Source organism: Sphaerodactylus townsendi, linkage group LG05 (genome assembly GCF_021028975.2).
Source record: "Sphaerodactylus townsendi isolate TG3544 linkage group LG05, MPM_Stown_v2.3, whole genome shotgun sequence".
Lineage (NCBI taxonomy): Eukaryota > Metazoa > Chordata > Lepidosauria > Squamata > Sphaerodactylidae > Sphaerodactylus > Sphaerodactylus townsendi.
Genome location: NC_059429.1, coordinates 67,172,897 through 67,191,787, shown reverse-complemented (window position 1 = coordinate 67,191,787; position 18,891 = coordinate 67,172,897). Strand labels below are relative to the sequence as shown.

The following is an 18,891-nucleotide window of genomic DNA, read 5'->3' as shown; positions in this document are numbered from 1 at the left end:
GCAATGCGTGCTGTGCGCACCCTGCCCCCTGGTAGCTCCACCTCTGGTCCCACTGCTACAACCACACACAAAACCCAGCAGAAGAAGATTATTTCTGAGCACCCTCACTTTAGGATAATGAGCAGTAAGGTGGCACTGACTCTAAAATCTAGTGTTGATCAATTAATCAACCCATAACAACTATTTTCCAAAGTCAAAAATGCTAATCAACAAATTTAGATGGGAAAAGAGGCCAGGACAGCAAGTGAAAAATCATCAATATTTTGAAATGGGCTGAAGAGTTTCAACTGATTGCTGAATTTGGATCAAACACCACCAATCCAAAAAATAATAAGCCCCTTCCAACTACACACTTATTTACAAAGCACCACCAGAATACATGGAGCCTTAGAAATACACAATACCAGACAGACCCCTGTTCTCAAGGAAATTACAATCAAAATAGAAGCAACACAGGAAAAAAAGTGCAAGAAAGGGAGAGATGCATGTGGAAAATGCTGCTACACGTATGGTTAGAAGCAGGAATAAGGATTAAGATGTATAACAAAGAATATGTGAAAAAGAAAGTGAGAGATGGCATCGCATACATATTCAGGGAGGGAGCTTCAAGTACAGGATTAGCAAGCGAGAATGGACAGAATTACAAGAGCAGGAGAGTCAGCAAAGGGTGACAGAATTGGAGAAGCAGAGGTCACTTAGCAGGAACACAATGAGAAATAGCAGCCAACAGATAATACTGTGAGAAGGCAGAAAGAATGACACACCTCATGCTGGTCTTTCAGCAGCTTGATGAGTTGAATATACACTTCTTCAGCTTTCTGAGAGAGTCTGACATCTTCATGATGTATAAAAATAAAGTCACCCTCATCGTCTGTTGGAGGGGAAGGCAGCTATAGGTGAACAAACAAACAAGTCAGAAATTACCTTATGTGTAGCTAAGACAGAAAAAAGGCCTGCATCAAAATACTGGGACTAATTCAGACAGACTGGATGAGTAAAAAGAAAAGTGAGCATTTCGCTCAGATTTCAAAGATTATTCTCACGCCCTTATGGCAAACCACATGATGTCATGTATGTTCAGTGTTACATACATATGCTAAAATGGGTGGATTCTATTTAACACATGCAAATTACACTTGCAAATTGCACCCTTAACACTTTTAACCAATGCAAATAGTTCCTTCTCCCACCCTGGACACTCCACGGGGCTGTGGGGGTGTGTGGGGTGTGTGTGGGGGTGTGGGGTGTGTGTGGGTGTGTGTGTGTGTGTGTGTGATTTAAAGAGTTTTATCAAGGCTAGCTAGCCAGTCATCTTCAGACTAACGGGTGTGATGAGATCTGTGCCTTTGAGAGAGAGTTGATGGGCAGAGTTAAGAGAAAAACAGGTCCAGGAGAATTAAGCAACACAAACTGTGCAGCAAGGAGTGTCTTCTCATGTGTAAACAGAGAAACACAAGCCATTGCGCAGTGAAGAGCCCCAAGGTAAGTGTTCCATGCATAATGGACCAAAGGCATCAGAAATGAATAGCAACAGCTCCTCCAACAGAATGGCATTTCCATTGCAGAGATGTGGAGGAAAGTTTTTGCCTAGTCTCCCTCCTGCTACAATTTCACAAACTCCCTCACACTGTTTCCTCATGTTCACAGACCTACGGAAGTATCATTCTCAATGGCACAGAAAGTTGACATGAAAGGAGAAAGGTAGGCTCAGTTGTTTGCTCTCAAGCTCAACCTGCCTTGTTTCAAGGATAAAATGGAGAAGAAAACCGTGTACATGTTCAACTCGTTTGAGCAAGTGTGGCATGAATGTAAGGGACAAGTAAACCAAACTTACAGTGAAGGTAGGCCAGCATCTTTATAGCTCTTCATTTTTAAAAGAATAAAGGTGGATGTTTCTCAGATGAAAGAAGGATATAAACAAAACACACCTGCTCATACACTGCATTCATATATCTGCTTCCCACATGTGCTCTTTTTAAAAGGTTAACTCCCACCGAATTAATCCTGAATTTGATCATTTGCATCTGCTTGTCCTGTACTCTCTCACAATAAGTGTATTTTTAAGCGAGACAGGATTAGAAAAGAATGTAAAGTCTTCATGTTTTATCTTTCTTTAATGTACAAGTTGTGCAGCTTCTCTAAAGTAAAGGGGGCACTTGAGGACATTCAAAACTTTAAAATTAGCAATAATGGGTAGTTGGTAACTGGGCATACACAATAATGTTTATGATGCCTTCTCCAAAATTCATCAACCTTGATACCCCCTTAGAATTTCTCTGCTAACCTTGGAAATGTCGACCAACTTGCCATTTTTTGCCAGCTCAATCTTTGGGTCAAAGCTTTTGGCTGTTCTTAGATACACTTTGGCTTGTTCAAGATTGTTCTTCTTCTTTGCTTGGATTGCAGCCTTTAAGTATTGCTTTTTTCTACTTTCTAGAAATTCAATCTGTTCCTTATCTGCAAAGGAACATAAAAGTTAAAAACAAACAAGCCCATCTGATATAACCAGAATCCTTAAAGGGAGAATCTGGGGTCCCCAGTTTAAACACTGAAAGTGTTGCTGTTTCAGGGCGGGGAATAATCCACCCCAAAACAGCATTACTTTCAATGTTTAAACTGGGGACCCCAGATTCTCCCTTTAAGGTGGATTTAAAAGGAGAATCTAGGCTCCCTAGTTTAAACACCATTGAAAGTGATGCTGTTTTGGGGTGGATTCCAGCATCACTTTCATAGGGAGAGGCCCCTGCAAACCCCGGATTTTGCACTGGGTTCCATTTTTCCTAGCTATGCCTCTGCCTGGAGGGGAGGGCAGAAGGGACCTAATGGTTGGGTGAGTTGACATAAAATTAGTAATATCTGAATTCTCCTTACTATCGTCTGAATACTGCCTAGCCTCCATATACTTCCAGTCCTAGATTTACGTAACACAGCCTCAATATATCATGTTTCATTGTAAAATTAAAGAAGTAATATGTGCATTCAGAAAAAAACTGAAAATAAGACCAGTTTGCCAGGTCCTGACTCAAGTGAGAGCAGCTGAACCTCGTGTGGGAGCTCAACAGTGGGGAGAAGGAATGGAGAAAAGGGAAAAAAACTTTTCAGACACAAGATTTTGCAGTAAGCCTTTTACACATTTTATGCTCTCCTTTCCTCACTTTAAAGCTCTCAAAAAGACAGAATGATGGCAGGAAATCAGACCAGCACAGTCAGACGTTCTCAACTGCACAAACAGGTTCGCTTTCTCCATCTTTGCATTTAAAAATCAACTGTATGTGCAACATGCCTTTGTAGAACACTGCCAGCAAGTCACTGAGCTGCTGATTAGTTTGCACTGGTACAAGAAGCAATTCACCTGAGGTCACCATGAGAGCAGGATCAAAGGATCCAGTTGTTATACACACATTTAAATAGCTACTTACAGGTCCTTCTGCTCCTACTGAAATCCTCAGTCCCCTCTGCTCAATTTTCTTTCTAACATCCTTTAACTATATAAAGCAAGTTGATGCTCGGCTTATCCTCAGTAGTTTCCTTCCCAGTTTTTAACATAGGGTGCTTTGTGTAAGTTAGAACAACCAATTCAAATTGACTGGCAGTCATGAGTCCTTACCAACCGGAGCGAGATGCTCAATGGATGCAGATTTCTCTGGTGCTGTTATAGGAGATGGTTGAGAACTATCTTTCTCCTGAAAGGTTTCTTCCTGAATTACAGCAGATGGTACCATTAGTGGCTGAACAACTAGTACTGGTTTCTTGGGCACCTGAGAGGGTTTCATGGAAGCTGGATCTGGTGTGGAAAGTTCACCCTAGTGAGATGAAAAAGGAACTCAATATCATGTGATTGAAATCAACAGTCTAGAATGATGAGAGTATGAGACTTGGTCTGCATTTCAGCAAAAGACCCCTCATGAGTTTATATGTTCGGCGCACAGAAATTTTATAGTTTTGCAAAGATGTGGAAGAAGAAGAAGAAGAAGAAGAGTTTGGATTTATATCCCCCCTTTCTCTCCTGCAGGAGACTCAAAGGGGCTTACAATCTCCTTGCCCTTCCCCCCTCACAACAAACACCCTGTGAGGTAGGTGGGGCTGAGAGAGCTCTGAGAAGCTGTGAATGAAGCAATGAGGTGGGATCTGGAGATCAAGTACTGAAAACAACAATGAAATTACTACTGCTAATCAGTGATTCCAGTGCTGATCTATATTATTGCACAGGAAATTGATGAGTTATAGTGAAGTGAACCAGTAGCTGGTATTAAGGAACCATGAGGAATAGCCAAGCGTAAACCAGAACAAGTAACTTCTGTGTCAAGGGTAACACTGAAGGACAAACCTGTATCAGCAGGCACTAAATTATATCAACAAACCTTATCATCCTCTTTGTCCTCTTCCTCCTCCATTTTAACCAGCCTACTTGCACTTTCCAGCACTGAAGCCACTGTATTGTCATCCTCAGAAACCACTCCAGGAATTGGAGGAAATCCTAGAAGAGAAAAAAGGAGATAGGTTTCAAAAGAACTGATTTTAAAAAAATCCTAGAGTTATGACTGCATAAGAACGACAGCTGGATCACATCGAAATGCCCACATAGTTCAGCACTTTGCTCTCACCCCGCCTTGACCAGTCAGATGTCTCTAGGCAGGCTATGAAAGCGAAGTCCACCCTTGTTGGCAACTGGTACTTAGACACAAACTATCTCTAGAATTCAGATATTAAACTGATATTAAAAGAGCTAAGACCAGATAGCCCTCTTGCCACAGGTGGCAGTGGCTGCCCACAAAACTGGCAAGCACATTGTCATTCACATGAACATGGACTCTGGCTGAAGAAGAAGAAGAAGAAGAGTTTGGATTTATACCCCGTCTTGCTCTCCTGTAAGGAGATTCAAGGCAGCTTACAAATTTCTTTCCCTTCTTTTCCCCACAACAAGACACCTTGTGAGGTAGGTGGGGTTGAGAGAGTTCTGAATGAACAGTGACTAGTCCAAGGTCACCCAGAAGGCTTCATGTGTAGGAGTGGGGAAACAAATCCAGGTCACCAGATAAAAGGCCACAGCTCATATGGAGGAGTGTGGAATCAAACCAGGTTCTCCAGATTAGAGTCCATTGCTCTTAACCACTACACCATATGCTGGCTCTGTAGATGCTCTTTCACATTTATGTAAAATCAGCTGAATAGGAAAATACTGACAATGAGTCAGGAATTGTGCCAAACATTCATAACTTTACACCAATATTGCTTATAATGGGAAGGAAATAAAAGACTTTCTGGAATTCAATTTTTCATCCCAGATTCTATGTTGTTTTTGACATAAATACTGTACTTCTATTTTCTTCCTCTTCAAAAAGGGCCTTTCTTTAAAAGTCTTCTTTTTTAAAGTCCTGATTTTTCAAATGCATCTTTTGAATTTAGTGATACAAATGAAATATACAAGCAATTTCAAAATCTGTTGTGCAACACTTTTTCCAGCACAATAATGTGATTGGGGTTTTTTTTATCGAAGCCACAGAATCTGAAGACAAAGAATTTTAACTTTCCATCTTCATAAAAGCCTAATTATGTGTACAGTAGTCCTGGAAGTTGAGATAATGTAGTTCTGTAAATTCTGATATCCCAGTCAGTAAATTAAGACAAACGTCATCCCCGAACAAGAGTTTTACACATACATTTTCAGCTAAGATTGTGCCATTCAGTCACTCTCCCTACTTAAACGTAACAACTACACTTGACTTTCGATACTCAACAATGGGTAGTTGTAAAGCAAATTCTGTAGTGGTGTCACAAGACCAAACCAGTCTTTGATAAAGAAGAGTAGGAGGTACTCTGTTGAAGTATTTCTGGCACATGTATCAGGGAAAGCATTATGCTAAATATTTCAGATCACACACAGCCAACTTACCAGGAGGAACGGGTAGTTCAGCAAAATTTACTTTTCTTCCTGCTTTATGGGCTCTTATGGCATCTTGGTATTGCTGTAATAGGGCATTTGCATTAGAATAAGCTTGGTTGCACAGCTTTTTGAAACACAATAAATATATACATTAATTTCCCACCATCTTGAGGTCATTTTTACTGAAAGGAACATTTTTACTGTTGCATTTTATTAGTATTTTATTTTACAGCAGAGAAAATACAAAACTGCCTTTAAACAGTATGTCCATTGTCATAATACTAACACAATACAGCTTATAAAACTTTACACAAAAGGATTAGAAACTTACCCATGTGCCCATGTTCTTTGTAAATCGGATAAGCCTTATCATTTAACAGGGTGCAAACAGACATCATGATTTGATGTTATCCCATGATTCAGTAATGACCCAATGCTTGCACAGGTAATTACCTCTACCTTTAAACATACATTCAGATCTAAAAGATGTATGTAATCTAAAATACATATGTAATGTAGAAAGGCACAAAACTGCACATGTTCTGTCTTTTCCATAACTGGCTGTCCTGTTTCTGTGATGTCACATTACTAGCTTATAAAGGATAATACACAATAACTGAGTTTTATTGGCAGTGAAACTGTCTTCTTTCTTTACCTTAGCTATTCTCTCGTGCATCCTGCTTTTTCGGTCAGCTCCACTTGCTTTGGCTTGAGCTGCTGCTGTTTTGTATTTTTCCAGCCTCTGCTCCAAAGCTTCTAGTACTGTTTTTGGCTGCTGCACAGAACCTTTAAAGAAGATACAGAAAATATATCATATGAGTTCAGCCAACAGCAGTCATCTGAACCTAATCTCCTTTTTTCATCAACCCCAGAAGTTCACCTTTATACAAAAGCAAAGCAAAAAGATAACAACTCACCAGACTTTTAATCTATACAACTCTGAGCACAATAGAGACACTGATTCAAACTCCTCTTACCCAAAGCTGCCTTACTTTGGAGCTCTTGTGCTGTCAGTGGCTGGGAAGTTTCCTCAGGTGCAGATGGCACTGGTTTAGGGGGAATGCACATTTTTTCTGGACTTTCAAGGTCTGAAAAATATATAAGGGTTTAGCTGCCCCTAATGATAGAAGCAGTGCAGTTTTAAGAAACAAATACCACTGAGCAGTCACAGGGAGGGTTCTTAGACAACCACAACAGTATTGCAAGCCTTCAAGCCTTGGTTTCTATCAGTAAGATATGGCAGAAAGGGGAAGATATGGCAGAAAGGGGAAGAGTTCTTTCCAGTGCTGATTTTGCCTAACCAGGACCAGGGTAAGCAATAGTCATCAGGCCTCACCCAGGCCTGGCTGCTTGCTTCCATTTAACTGCACCCATAATACAAAAGCCTGTATGTGTAGTGTTAGAAGATGAGACTTTGGGATTTCAAATCCCCACTCATGATGGGTAAAAGGATGATGGGTAGGAAGAAGAAAAGAAAGCAGAGAAAGATTATGAAAGTTACCAGAAGGAAGGAAAGAGGAAATGGTGTGGGGAGAAGAAAAAGAGAGAAGAGTTTGGATTTATACCCTGCCTTTCTCTTCTATAAGGGGACTCAAGTTGGCTTACAAATCCCTTTCCCTTCCTCTCTCCAAAAGACACTTTGTGAGGTTGGTGAGGCTGAGGGAGTTCTAAATGAATGTCGACAAGACCAAGGTCACTCAGCAGGAATATACAAGTGGGGAAACAAATCTGGCTTACCAGACAAGAGAGGGATAAAGGGGAAGTGAGGTGCACCCCACAAGCCTCACCATGCAACTGGGCCTGGAAGCCAGGACTTGCCAACCAGGCCCAGCAACCGGCACAATTGCTGGGATGGGATCACCTGAAGAAATATCTACTAAAAACCCCTCCAGTCAGATTTTCATGACAAATGCACTTTACCATAATTTTCTGTATATTTGGTGTTTTCATATTATTAAAATAAGGGAAGATAATCTTATTTCTTAAAGTTATGGGTGCCCCCCCTAAAAATGAGGGGGGGGGAAATCTACAAGGGAGATCACCCACGGTGAGCGTGCATCTCTGTGCAGATGTGGGGTAATGTTTGGATTTGCACAAAACTATGATTTTTTAAAAAATTGGGAAGTAACCTCTCTTCCCACCAAGTAGCCAACCATCTGTGCATGCAAAAATCCTGGCCAACATCATGAGTTGCCCAGCAATATTTAAAGGCAGGGATTAGCCAGAAGAAGGAAATCATTAATAGATTAAAGGGATGAGAAAACTAGGGAGAAGGAGGGTTGGGCAGGGGAGGAGAGAGACAGAAAAAAATGAGGAAACACAATTTCCTCTCCCGATGTGTCCTTATGGATCTCCCTTTAGTTGCATTTATTAATAGACTGGTAGGCAACCCCCTATCGCCCTAAAACACATTCTGAGGAGGCCCAAATATACCCCAGGAATATGGGGAGAAACTGAGAAAGTTACAGAGTCGAGGGGAAATTGGCTTGCTCATAATCTCGAGAGTTTACAGAATTTGGAAGATCTGGGATATGATGTGGGATTTCCAGCTGTGTCTGCATCTGGTCTGCCAACTTTCTCCTTTCTTAGACTCAGCAGACCTGGTCATGTTGATTGATGTTTCTGCAACCTTGTGGCTGGATTACTGTAATATATGCAGCATTAGGTTGCCCTTGGAGACAACCTGCAGATGGAAACTGCAGCTGGTTCAGGCTGTGACAGCCCAATTACTACCAGAAGATAGGTAATGAGAACACATCTAACCTATCTTAAAACAGTTACACTGGCTGCCAGTTAATTTCTAATTCATTTTGCTGGTTACGATCTTTTAATATCCTTCACAGCCTCCTACCAATTTCCCCTGTGCATTAAATATCATCCTCAGGCTGCCCACCCCCCATGAGGCAACCAGTGGAAACAATGAGTGAAAGCTTGTACTCTACTATAGCTCTTACTCTGTGTATCAGGCTTCCTGATGTGGGGGACTCCATCACTAAAAGTCTTCAGGTGGAATTGCAAGGCCTTTTTTTTACCAGGGCTTTTAACACTATTTAGACTGCAGGCATTTTATTGGGGGTGAGGGCGGAAGGTTATTTGGGGGTTTGTAATAAATTGTAATTTGTAAGACACCTAGGATTGCAAGGAAAAACAGGATGTCAGTATTTGAAATTAATGGGTATGAATAAATATTAGAAACATTGTTCTTTTAAAAATCTAAACCTGAACCCTGAGGAAAGCTGGGATAAGTTTTAATAAACAAATAATTAAATTGCAAACCTCCCTCAAAAATCGAAGCATGCTCACTGTTTTCAGAATAAGAAGGTAGAAAAGTGAGGGATGTGACTGCTCAAACCAATAAGTGTTTATAGTTTCTGTGGAGGAAGGGTTAGAATATTCTACATCTTCTCTCCTCCTACAATTCCTTATTGACACCCCCCCCACACACACTTTTAAAAATCACTATTGGTCTTACCAAGTGGAGATGGAGGCATATCCTTAAGATCTATTGGCTGTCCGCTGTCCAATGCTTCTAGAACCATGCTAAATTTCTGAAACAATAAGGCATAATCAACCAAAACAAAATACTGTCATGGCCCTGGCTGCAACCTGATTCCTAGAACTGTGGTGTGCATTCAGATGTGCAAAAGTGGGAAAAAGAGGCACCATTTCAATTGAGATGAAAAGGTAAATCTGAAAAAGACATTTTTTTCCAGATGCAGAAGTTCATTTTACCCTAGGGATCTTTGTGGATCTCTGGGGAGACTGTGTTTTGAGATAGAGGCACAAATTATCAGCATAACTTCAGGTGATTCTCCTTAGAAGAACTCCCATGTTTGGTAAAGGCTGGATTAGAGGCTGGATTAGGGGGTTCAATGTTACAGGCCTGAAAAGTAGGTGCTTCATCCATTCTTTGTTGTGTCCCCCTGACCAATCTTCACAGAACTTCAGGATTCTTGTAAGGAGAGCTACCAGCAGCTATGCTGCAAATTTGGTGCTTCTACCTCAAACAATTGCTCCCTCAGAGTCCTGCAAAGATTATCCAATAGTTTCCTTATGCTGGAAAAAATTACTCTTTGTGATTCCCATTCTGACATAGCTCACCATTATGTTAATAGGGGGATCTCAGAGGAGCACCCCTTCGGGGGCTCAAAAATTGGACACCTTGATCCAATCTCTTCCAAACTTGGGGGCTCTTCTAAGAGAACTACCTGCAACTATCCTGAAAGTTTGGTGACTCAACCTTAAAAAACCACCCACACCCCCCGAACCTCATACAGTTAACACAAATTCCCAAACTTACCCATTGAAGATGAACTATTTTGGAGAAATCAAAATTACTAACAAAAATTTGATTTGTGTAAAGCTGCCTTGGGCTGTGAATAAATCAAGTCTTACCTTACCAGTTCTCATATATTCTTTAGCCTTCTCAAGATCACCTTCCTGTTTGGCTTTCAGAGCGGCTAACTTATATTCCTTCTCTCTTGTCACAAGTAGTGCTTTCATACAAAAGTTTGGGGAATCTGAACAAGACAGCAAGCAAACCAGTAAGACTTTAAATATCTACTGTAAATGAAATGAACAACACTGTTCTCCCAGTCCATCCTCTTGCACCCCAGAGGACTGAAGTGGCAAGGGGTGTATTGTTCACACATACCCCAAGTGGAGATGACTTAATAGCAGAACTACTTACTGTTTTCAAAAGTGATGCTTGTTCCTGTAGCACTTCCATTTGCATCCTGGCCCTGGAGGGCAGTTTTGCTCATAGGCAATTCTGTATCGCTGGGGTTCTTTAATTCATGGTCTGCAGCAGAGATTTGTTCCCTCTGTTCCTTCTCCTCAGGAACTGTTCCTTTATCTTGATCATCTGAGCTTTGTTTAGACAAATCACACATGGTTTGTGGCATGCCTGCAAAGCTCTTCCCTGATGCTACTGGTGGTGGCATCTCTTCCTCATTCACCTTTTTGCCCTTCTTCACAGCAGTCAGCATCATTTCCAAAGTCTAGCAGTAATTAAGGGATAAAGGTTCCAGGTAAAAGCAGCACCTGACACTCATCCCAGTCAAGCTCATTCATTATAATGGAAAATGGCAACGCAGTGGACAACACAAGTAATGGAAGCAGAAAAAACATAAACCTTCCCATAGAAGTATACCTCATTTTCCCTGGGGCAACTTATTGTTTTACTAATATGCTCTTGGTCACTCAGATTAGCAGGAAGGTTGTTATTTCTTTTAAGTACCATAGATATCAGTTTTTAAAAGTTCATTCTACTTGATCCAAAATCATCTGGCAAACATAAACAATTGCTCTAGAATTAAACCTATTCTAAATCTGAACTACACAGTTGTACTTTCAATTCTTCACCAGATTAATACACAGAAATTACACACGTTGGTGGAATCCCACTGACTCCTACTCAAAGAAAGAATCTTAGATTACTAAATTGAAGACAGCAATTAATATTTCATAGTAACCTTGAGGCTGACGTAACAAAAGAAGTACATGCACACACAAATTAACATGCCTGAGGTTCGAGCAGCATTCTATGAATAGTTAACACCTTAAATAACATTTGAAGAGAACTTTATAACTTGGAGAGAACTTTATAAGATATTTGAAATCTCATACCCCATCATGTTCCTGCTAACAGACTTTTCCAGCGTGATATAAGGACATGGGAAAATTCCATCTCAGTTTATCTTGTAAAACATACATATAAATAAATCTAAACTAACAGCAAATAGAGCACCACACTTCCACATTCACTAGATAGGTCTGTGCACGAACACTGCACTTCAGATCTTCTTACAATAAAAAAATAAGATGTCTTTTTTATTTTATATCCAAAAACTTCAATGAAGTTGCTTCATTTATCGTAGACAGTTCTATTTATATGCACATTCAGAACAGAACTGAACGGACTACATTGAAAATATCCCTTTTTTGCATGATTTTACCATAGACAATGTGGGTCATTTGTTACGTGTTAATATTTGTTGATGTCTTATGTGTTTCAATGGCTTCATGTATGTTTTATGTTCAATGTGTTTTTTAAAGAAGGAAATTAATAAAAAGTATTATGAAAAAAAGAAGAAGAAAATATCCCTTTTTTGCACATTTGAAATATTCATGTGAGTGACACTCTTGGCATATTTTTCAGAATTTCTCCTTTTACAAGGATTTATAGTTAATAAATTTAACATACCTTAAGGCCTCGTTCATATCGTCGCACTTTGGCACTCTCCCCTGCCTTCTTTCCATTGATTATTGCTATCTTATAGTTAGTTATCCTTTCTTCTATTGTTCGCTGTAGTTCACTGGAAGCAGAAGACATCTCAAAAGAGCAAAAAATAAAGAAAATAAACAGTAAAAGTATTTCTACATAATACACACACTCTGATGTAACACTGATTACCAGAAGAAAACTGCCGCCTGGGACAGGCACAGATTAACACAGCCCAGATTGAACAGGGAGCTTCTTTTGAACAGAGAGGTGCTTGTCCTTCAGCAAACATTCCATATGTCTACTCCCGGACTTCCCATCAAAGCAGCAATATAAAAGTGGGTGGAGTACCTCAGGAAAATCTGCAGCCACAGGATAACTAGCAATATTTGGCTAGTGGAGAAGATGAACCAACAGTTTAAAATATTTAGCTAGCAAAGACTGGCTGCACAGTGTTTTTGCAGACATAAAAAAGTTCTCTCCCCTTCACTATGATTGTTCAAAATGGTTTCCTTCACTAGGCCTGCCTGCAAAATTTTGGCCTTTCATTCTGAAATGAAAACTCAGCAGATTAAACATCACCCTAAAAATACAAGGGAAGTCGCTGGAATTTATCTGCTTTGAAAAACTTTGCCAAGAGGTTACCACAATAACTCAATATTGGTGTGATTATGAAACAAATCTAATCCTACTAATTGACAGGAAATACACAGAATTCACAGAGCCTGTTCAAAGATATCAGGGGAATACCCTGAGGCAATTCTGCTCAATCCTAGTCAGTCTAACTACCCTATACCACTCAACCTGTGCTCTTAAAATTGAATACCTTAGAGGATATAGGATGGGCACCCAGTACACAACACAAAATGGAAATTAACTTTGCACTTATGTGTAATTATTGATCATCAATGTGTTCTGCACAGACACACATTGAGATTGTGCCTGTGCAGACCAGCCACAGCCTAGCTGTCCTAGGAACTGAGGGAGTGTCCTTCCCTTTCAGAGCAACTTTCTTGCCTAAACAGTCACATGCTCTGTAGGAACGGCACTCCCTTCCCTCAGCTCCTGCTTACCCACCATGAACTCTCAAGAGTTCTATTTTTAAACTTAAATTTAAATCGGGTTCGATAGCTGAACGCTGCTGCATTTTAAGTCTTAATTTAATTTTATTTGTTTTATTGTCTGTTTAGTGTTGTATACCGCCCTGAGCCCTCCGGGGGAGGGCGGTATAAAAATGTAAAAATAAATAAATAAATAAATAAATAAATAAATAAATAAATAAATAAATAAATAAATAAATAAATAAAGAAAGAAAGAAAGAAAGAAAGAAAGAAAGAAAGAAAGAAAGAAAGAAAGAAAGAAAGAAAGAAAGAAAGAAAGAAAATTAATATTAAAAACAACTGGGCCAACAAAGGAGTACACTGGGGCAGGAGGGAAGAAATGTGTGTCTGCACAGAAGATGTAGATGAACAACAGTTACAAGCAAGTGAAATCCTGTTTTAATCTTCCCTCTTTAGTACAGCCCCACATTGAGATTTTAGCAGGTTACTCGTCAAAATAATTGAAACAACAACTGGAGTATTGCCTTTCTCAACTGGAGTATTTTATTTCTCACTTCTGTACGTCTCCTTGGCTGCAAATCCAGAGAATAATATTTCACAAAAGTGCCTTCAGCTGACCAGGTTGCCACCCTACAGATGTCAATGAGTGGCACTCTCTGATGAAAAGCAACTGACAAACCTTGAGCTCTGGTGGAGTAGGCATAGACATCTAATGGAGAAAAGTTACCAGCATCCATAACCTACCCAGAAAGTGACTGTGTAGAAGCAGCTTTCCCTTTCTTTGGGCCCGAGTAACAAATAAAGATTTATCAACTTTGAACTGTTTGGTTCTGGGTACATAATATAGTAGGATGCTTTTTTACATCCAATGAGTGAAGGGTCTTTTCAGCCCTTGCAGAAGGGGATGAAAAAAATACAGGCAATACCATTCCCTGAGCCAAGTGAACACCATCTTCTTGGTCAGTAGGACCAGAGGACATGGAGTCAATGGTTCAAAGGGTTCTCCCACAAGTCTTGATAAGACCAATGAGAGTGATTATTATGGAACAATTGAGGGTGTGTCTGTGGGGAAGGGAGGAGGGAAACATTAGCAAAACATTGAGACAACCTGTGTCAGAACAAAGAGCAACCTTCAACTAAATCATGGCATGCTGAAATGGCCACAAGGTGAAGCATGTTGCCAGGCCCTTGTGGGAGAGGAAAAGCAAATATTTCAAAACCTCAGGTAGGAGTCATGTAATTAGAGAGAAACTTCTTGCTCTAGTCAATTTGGTGAACTGATCCCATTTCCTAGAATAGGAATATCTGGTAGAGTGTTTTCTTGATTGGACAAGAATGTCCTGAACAGCAGGCATGAACCTTTTACCAGTGAATCCACTCTCCACACTGTCAGGAGAGAGCAACTGATATAGTGGTTCAACAATGGCCCCATTGTTTAAGGCAGCCATCTGGCCCAACCAAATGGAAAAGTTCCGAGAACCAATTTGGCAGGGTCAGGAGGGGCTATTAAGAGGCAGTCAATTCTGTCTTCAGGTCCAGCTGCAAGCACCAGACTTTTTGTGGAGGCTGCTATGTTTCATTTTGGTGCCACATTGTATGCACTTTTTAAACAAACATGATCAGCAGAGAGGAGGCCAGAGAAAGGGAGCCCATAGAAGAAAGAGAGAGTAAACGATGGCACAGAAAACAGGTAGGTCAGCCAAAGCTACCTCACATTTAAGGCCAGCGGAAAAGCATCCAATCGAGCAATATGTGTTGGTTGTTTTTTTTCAGACTCACAACCTAGAAACACGATCGTTCACAAAAAGTCGTATTTCACTCCCCATGTGGAGGATCACCACATTCAAACTTTTCATAGAGTAATTTTCGGTGATCTATATGAATTACAACAGCATCCCATTCACATCAAACATCATGTGACTATGAAACAGTGGAATACACTCAAAGACCTATCCACTGATGCATCAATAGTAATTAAACCGGCTGATAAAGGGAGAACCATTGTGGTCTTGGATAGGGAGGACTATATCATGGAGATCAGGTGACAACTTAATGATATAGACACTTATCAATTATTAACGCATGATCCAATCAAATACTCAGGATCCCTAATTCACATAATTTGTACAGAGAGACTTGCTGCAGGGTATATTGATGAACATACACATGATCATCTGATTAACCAGTTCTCACGTATACCGTATTTTACATTTTTCCTAAAATACATAGGTCAGGCAGCCCACCTCCAAGATGTCCAATAGACTCAGGGACCAATTCAATTTCAAAACGTTTATAATTTTTCTTACATCCTTTTACCACTAAAACTAATTCATACATTAAGGACACCAAAAACTTCATAGCCAAATTAGACTGTATACAGATACCACAGGGAGCAGTATTGGCCACTACAGATGTCACCTCCCTTTGTACTAGAGTGCTTTCAGATGAAATGAGGGAAATGATTATAAAAGTCCTGAATGAAAATTCCAGCCCACCTATAGATTTTCTCATCCAATTAACGGACATTATTTTAAGTATAATTATTTTTGTTACAACGATTCTTTTTATCTACAAAAGCACGGTGTCAGCATGAGATGTGCTTACGCACCTTCAATAAACAACCATTACATAATTTCCTTTGAAAATAACTTTATTTTTGATAATACAGTCACTAGTTTTGCTGAGCATATCATGCCTATAAATGATATACAGATGGTTGTGGTGGGTTTTCCGGGCTGTGTGGCCGTGGTCTGGTACTAGACCATGGCCACACAGCCTGGAAAACCCACCACAACCAGTTGAATCCGGCCATGAAAGCCTTCGATGATATACAGATGACTTATTTTTCATTTTTGATACTGATAAACATACTAATGAGCTTTTGGACTGGATTAATACAGTGGAAACATTAAATTTACGGGACACATTGATCAGATGAAGGTGTCTTTTTCAGACATGGAAGTATTTTGGGGTGCTTCAAATAAAATTCATGTTCACCCCTTTAATAAATCAAGTGACAAAAATTATTTTCTGCATTTCAAATCATATTTGGCACCTACATATCAATTTAAATCAAAATTAAAAATCTGTTGCATCAATTCTCCATAAACAATTTAACAACGGGATACTCTAATCAGATCATCAACACAGCCAGAGATAAAGTAGAGAGGTTTCCAGGTCTAGCTTACTGGAGGACAAGATTAAGACCACTAGTGATCTCACTGTGTGACATGGAGCATTCTCCTTTAATTTAAAAAATCATATGTGAAGAATTGGAATTTAGTTAAAAATACTGCAGGATGAAGTGAGGTCCCTACATTTGGTTTAAGAAGCACCTGGTCCATAAGAGCCATGTTAGTGCATATGGACACACAATGAACTACACCGGTTGAACATCAAACATTAGGTCACTTTAGATGTGCTGGCTGTTCAGTATTCAAACCAACCATAGTCACCAAAGAATTTACACACTCTACATTAGATCTGACATTGGCTAGACCAATTCAGTAATTGAAACCCCAAAAAATCTGTATGTTTATGTTTAAGCCTTTGTAAAAAGTCTTAAACATAGGTAATAGTTTAAGGTAAAAGTTTAAGGTTCATGAAATTGAGAAAAACTGGAGATCCCACATTAAAAATTGGGTAATAGATTTCACTGAACATGGCCACACAAAAAATGATTTACATTTTCTAGTGCTCTGAATTTTAAAAACCAACTAGTATGATTTTATGGACACACAGCAAATATTATTACAACAGGAGGCATAATTTAGTTTCAGATTCAGATCCATGATCCTATTGGGGATACTTGCTTCCTGTAAAGCATGATTATTGTCCACCATACATTTTCACTTTAATTTAGCCTCATGCTTCCATTGAGACCTTAATTGTCTACATACGTCCCAACCAGTAAATTTACCTCGTCAAGAGATTTCATTACTCTCTGGGAACACCACTGAAGAGGTATTGGGTGACCTGGGAGAGTTGCATTCACACAGGAAGTTTTCTGGTCACCATATTTAAGGCTTTTTTTCCTGTCGGGTAAGTTAGAATATTTTACATCCCCTTTTTAAATGGGGACAGAACACTGGGATCTCATATTATTTATACATATTGTAGTTTGGAAATCCATTTAAGGAGATGCCATAAAGAATTGACCTAACCCCCAAGAAAATGAGAGCTCCCACTTTGCAAATAAACATACTGAGGGAGAGAGACCTTGAATTCTTGAAACATTTCTGATTCCTGGAGATCTGATTATGTTTGATTATATTTGATGTATGACTCATTACTGTACATTTGTCAAAGCGCCTTCCAAAAGATACTGTGTTATCTTAATGAGGCACTGTAAATCATAAGGTCTTGCAGCTTTAAAATGGTAAGAAGTTGTTCTAAGCACCCTTATAAGCGCAGATAAAAGGTTTTTGTATTGTTTATCTTTTAGTATGATTTAGTGTTGAATAGAGAAACGTAGTTATCCTTTTCAAATTTGTACAATATAAACAGAAGAAACTCATGGTTCAGGCATGTGTAGGTGCAATTATTTTGAAGCTCCCAGTATACATTACAAAAGTTGATTTTTTACCGCTCCACAGAGGAATGTGAGAAGCTGACTATACACAGGTGGATAATTGTATTTTCAAAACTTGAGATGTATATGTGCTGCAGATGCTGATACTTTGATCAATGTTTAAGTTCATGAGTTTATAACATAATTACGTTTCACAAGGGCAGCCAACCAATTAAACTGTGATTTTCAGTTTACAGTGAAAAACAAAATGCACATATTGATATAAGTGTTTTATCCCACTAACATAAAACAGCAAACTCAGATGAGCATATTGATAATCTTCATATTGTTATATTACATTACATTATCAGCCTTCACATGGTTGTTTATCTTAACTGACCTGGGCCTGCAGAGTCCACTGAAGACTGTGAGCCTGTGATGCACATGCCTAAGAATACATTCTTGCCGTTATTATTTCTTCATTTTCAAAATGAATAATACAGTCCCCAAATCAATTTACAAAGTAAAAGCAAAGCACAGAACAATGCTCCAATACAGAAGACAAAAATATTTTCAGTAATGAGGAAAGATTCTGGGGAATTTGAGGTGGAATGATGACCTAGAGAGCTTTTAATTTCTTTCCATCATTTAAAATGTAAGCCACTGGGCTTGAAGACAAAAACTTTCACCTACCTGTGTCTGTGGTTCAGGAAGCTGATCTGTGGCCACAGGAGACACATCTATCGTTTCTGTGCCAAGTTCAGAGCTTCCTCCTGGTCCCTCTCCTAGAACCTCCTGCAACTCTGCCTAGAGCAAGAACCAGTGCAGGAAGGTGCTGGGTTAGAATGAGTTACTTAGCACCTTTTCACTGTTACCATTCCAAGATGTGACTTGAAATCCCTTACTCAGAATCAAAGGGGCATTTCTCTTACACCAAGCCAATGTTGCTTTATTTTGAAAACACAGCATTATTTTTGAATTATGCAAGTTGTTTAAATTATGTTTTATCTACAGAAGTTTTCAAGGATGGCCATGGTTCAGTGGTGCATGCAACCCTTGGATATTCAACTGAAGGATATCAGGTAGCAGATGTTGGCCTTTCACACAATTACAGTTGTGTTCCAGTGAACATAAAAGATCCAATTATCCCACTGTCAGTCTTTCAGCAATGGCAACTGAACTTCTCCCTGTCAGCTTCAACTATCACAAACCT

General features: G+C 39.5%; 1 protein-coding gene across 9 annotated transcripts in view; it reads right to left on the bottom strand.

Annotated features, from left to right (window-relative positions):
• The window catches only part of CC2D1B (coiled-coil and C2 domain containing 1B), a 49,564-nt gene that overhangs the window by 19,257 nt on the left and 11,416 nt on the right, over positions 1-18,891 (bottom strand). For 8 of the 9 annotated variants that reach the window (XR_007244636.1, XM_048498264.1, XM_048498268.1 and 5 more), the window contains 12 exons: positions 18,372-18,485; positions 12,090-12,218; positions 10,575-10,884; positions 10,280-10,404; positions 9,357-9,432; positions 6,862-6,972; positions 6,540-6,670; positions 5,894-5,966; positions 4,362-4,477; positions 3,608-3,803; positions 2,285-2,457; positions 765-890 (listed from right to left, as the gene is read on the bottom strand). Coding sequence is in view for 8 of the 9 variants with exons in the window: in XM_048498264.1 (XP_048354221.1) it covers positions 765-890; positions 2,285-2,457; positions 3,608-3,803; positions 4,362-4,477; positions 5,894-5,966; positions 6,540-6,670; positions 6,862-6,972; positions 9,357-9,432; positions 10,280-10,404; positions 10,575-10,884; positions 12,090-12,218; positions 18,372-18,485 (1,680 nt within the window). In the remaining variant the exon portion in view is untranslated. The remainder of the gene's footprint in view (positions 1-764; positions 891-2,284; positions 2,458-3,607; positions 3,804-4,361; positions 4,478-5,893; positions 5,967-6,539; positions 6,671-6,861; positions 6,973-9,356; positions 9,433-10,279; positions 10,405-10,574; positions 10,885-12,089; positions 12,219-18,371; positions 18,486-18,891) is intronic. The other variant, XM_048498270.1, reaches the window with a different exon arrangement.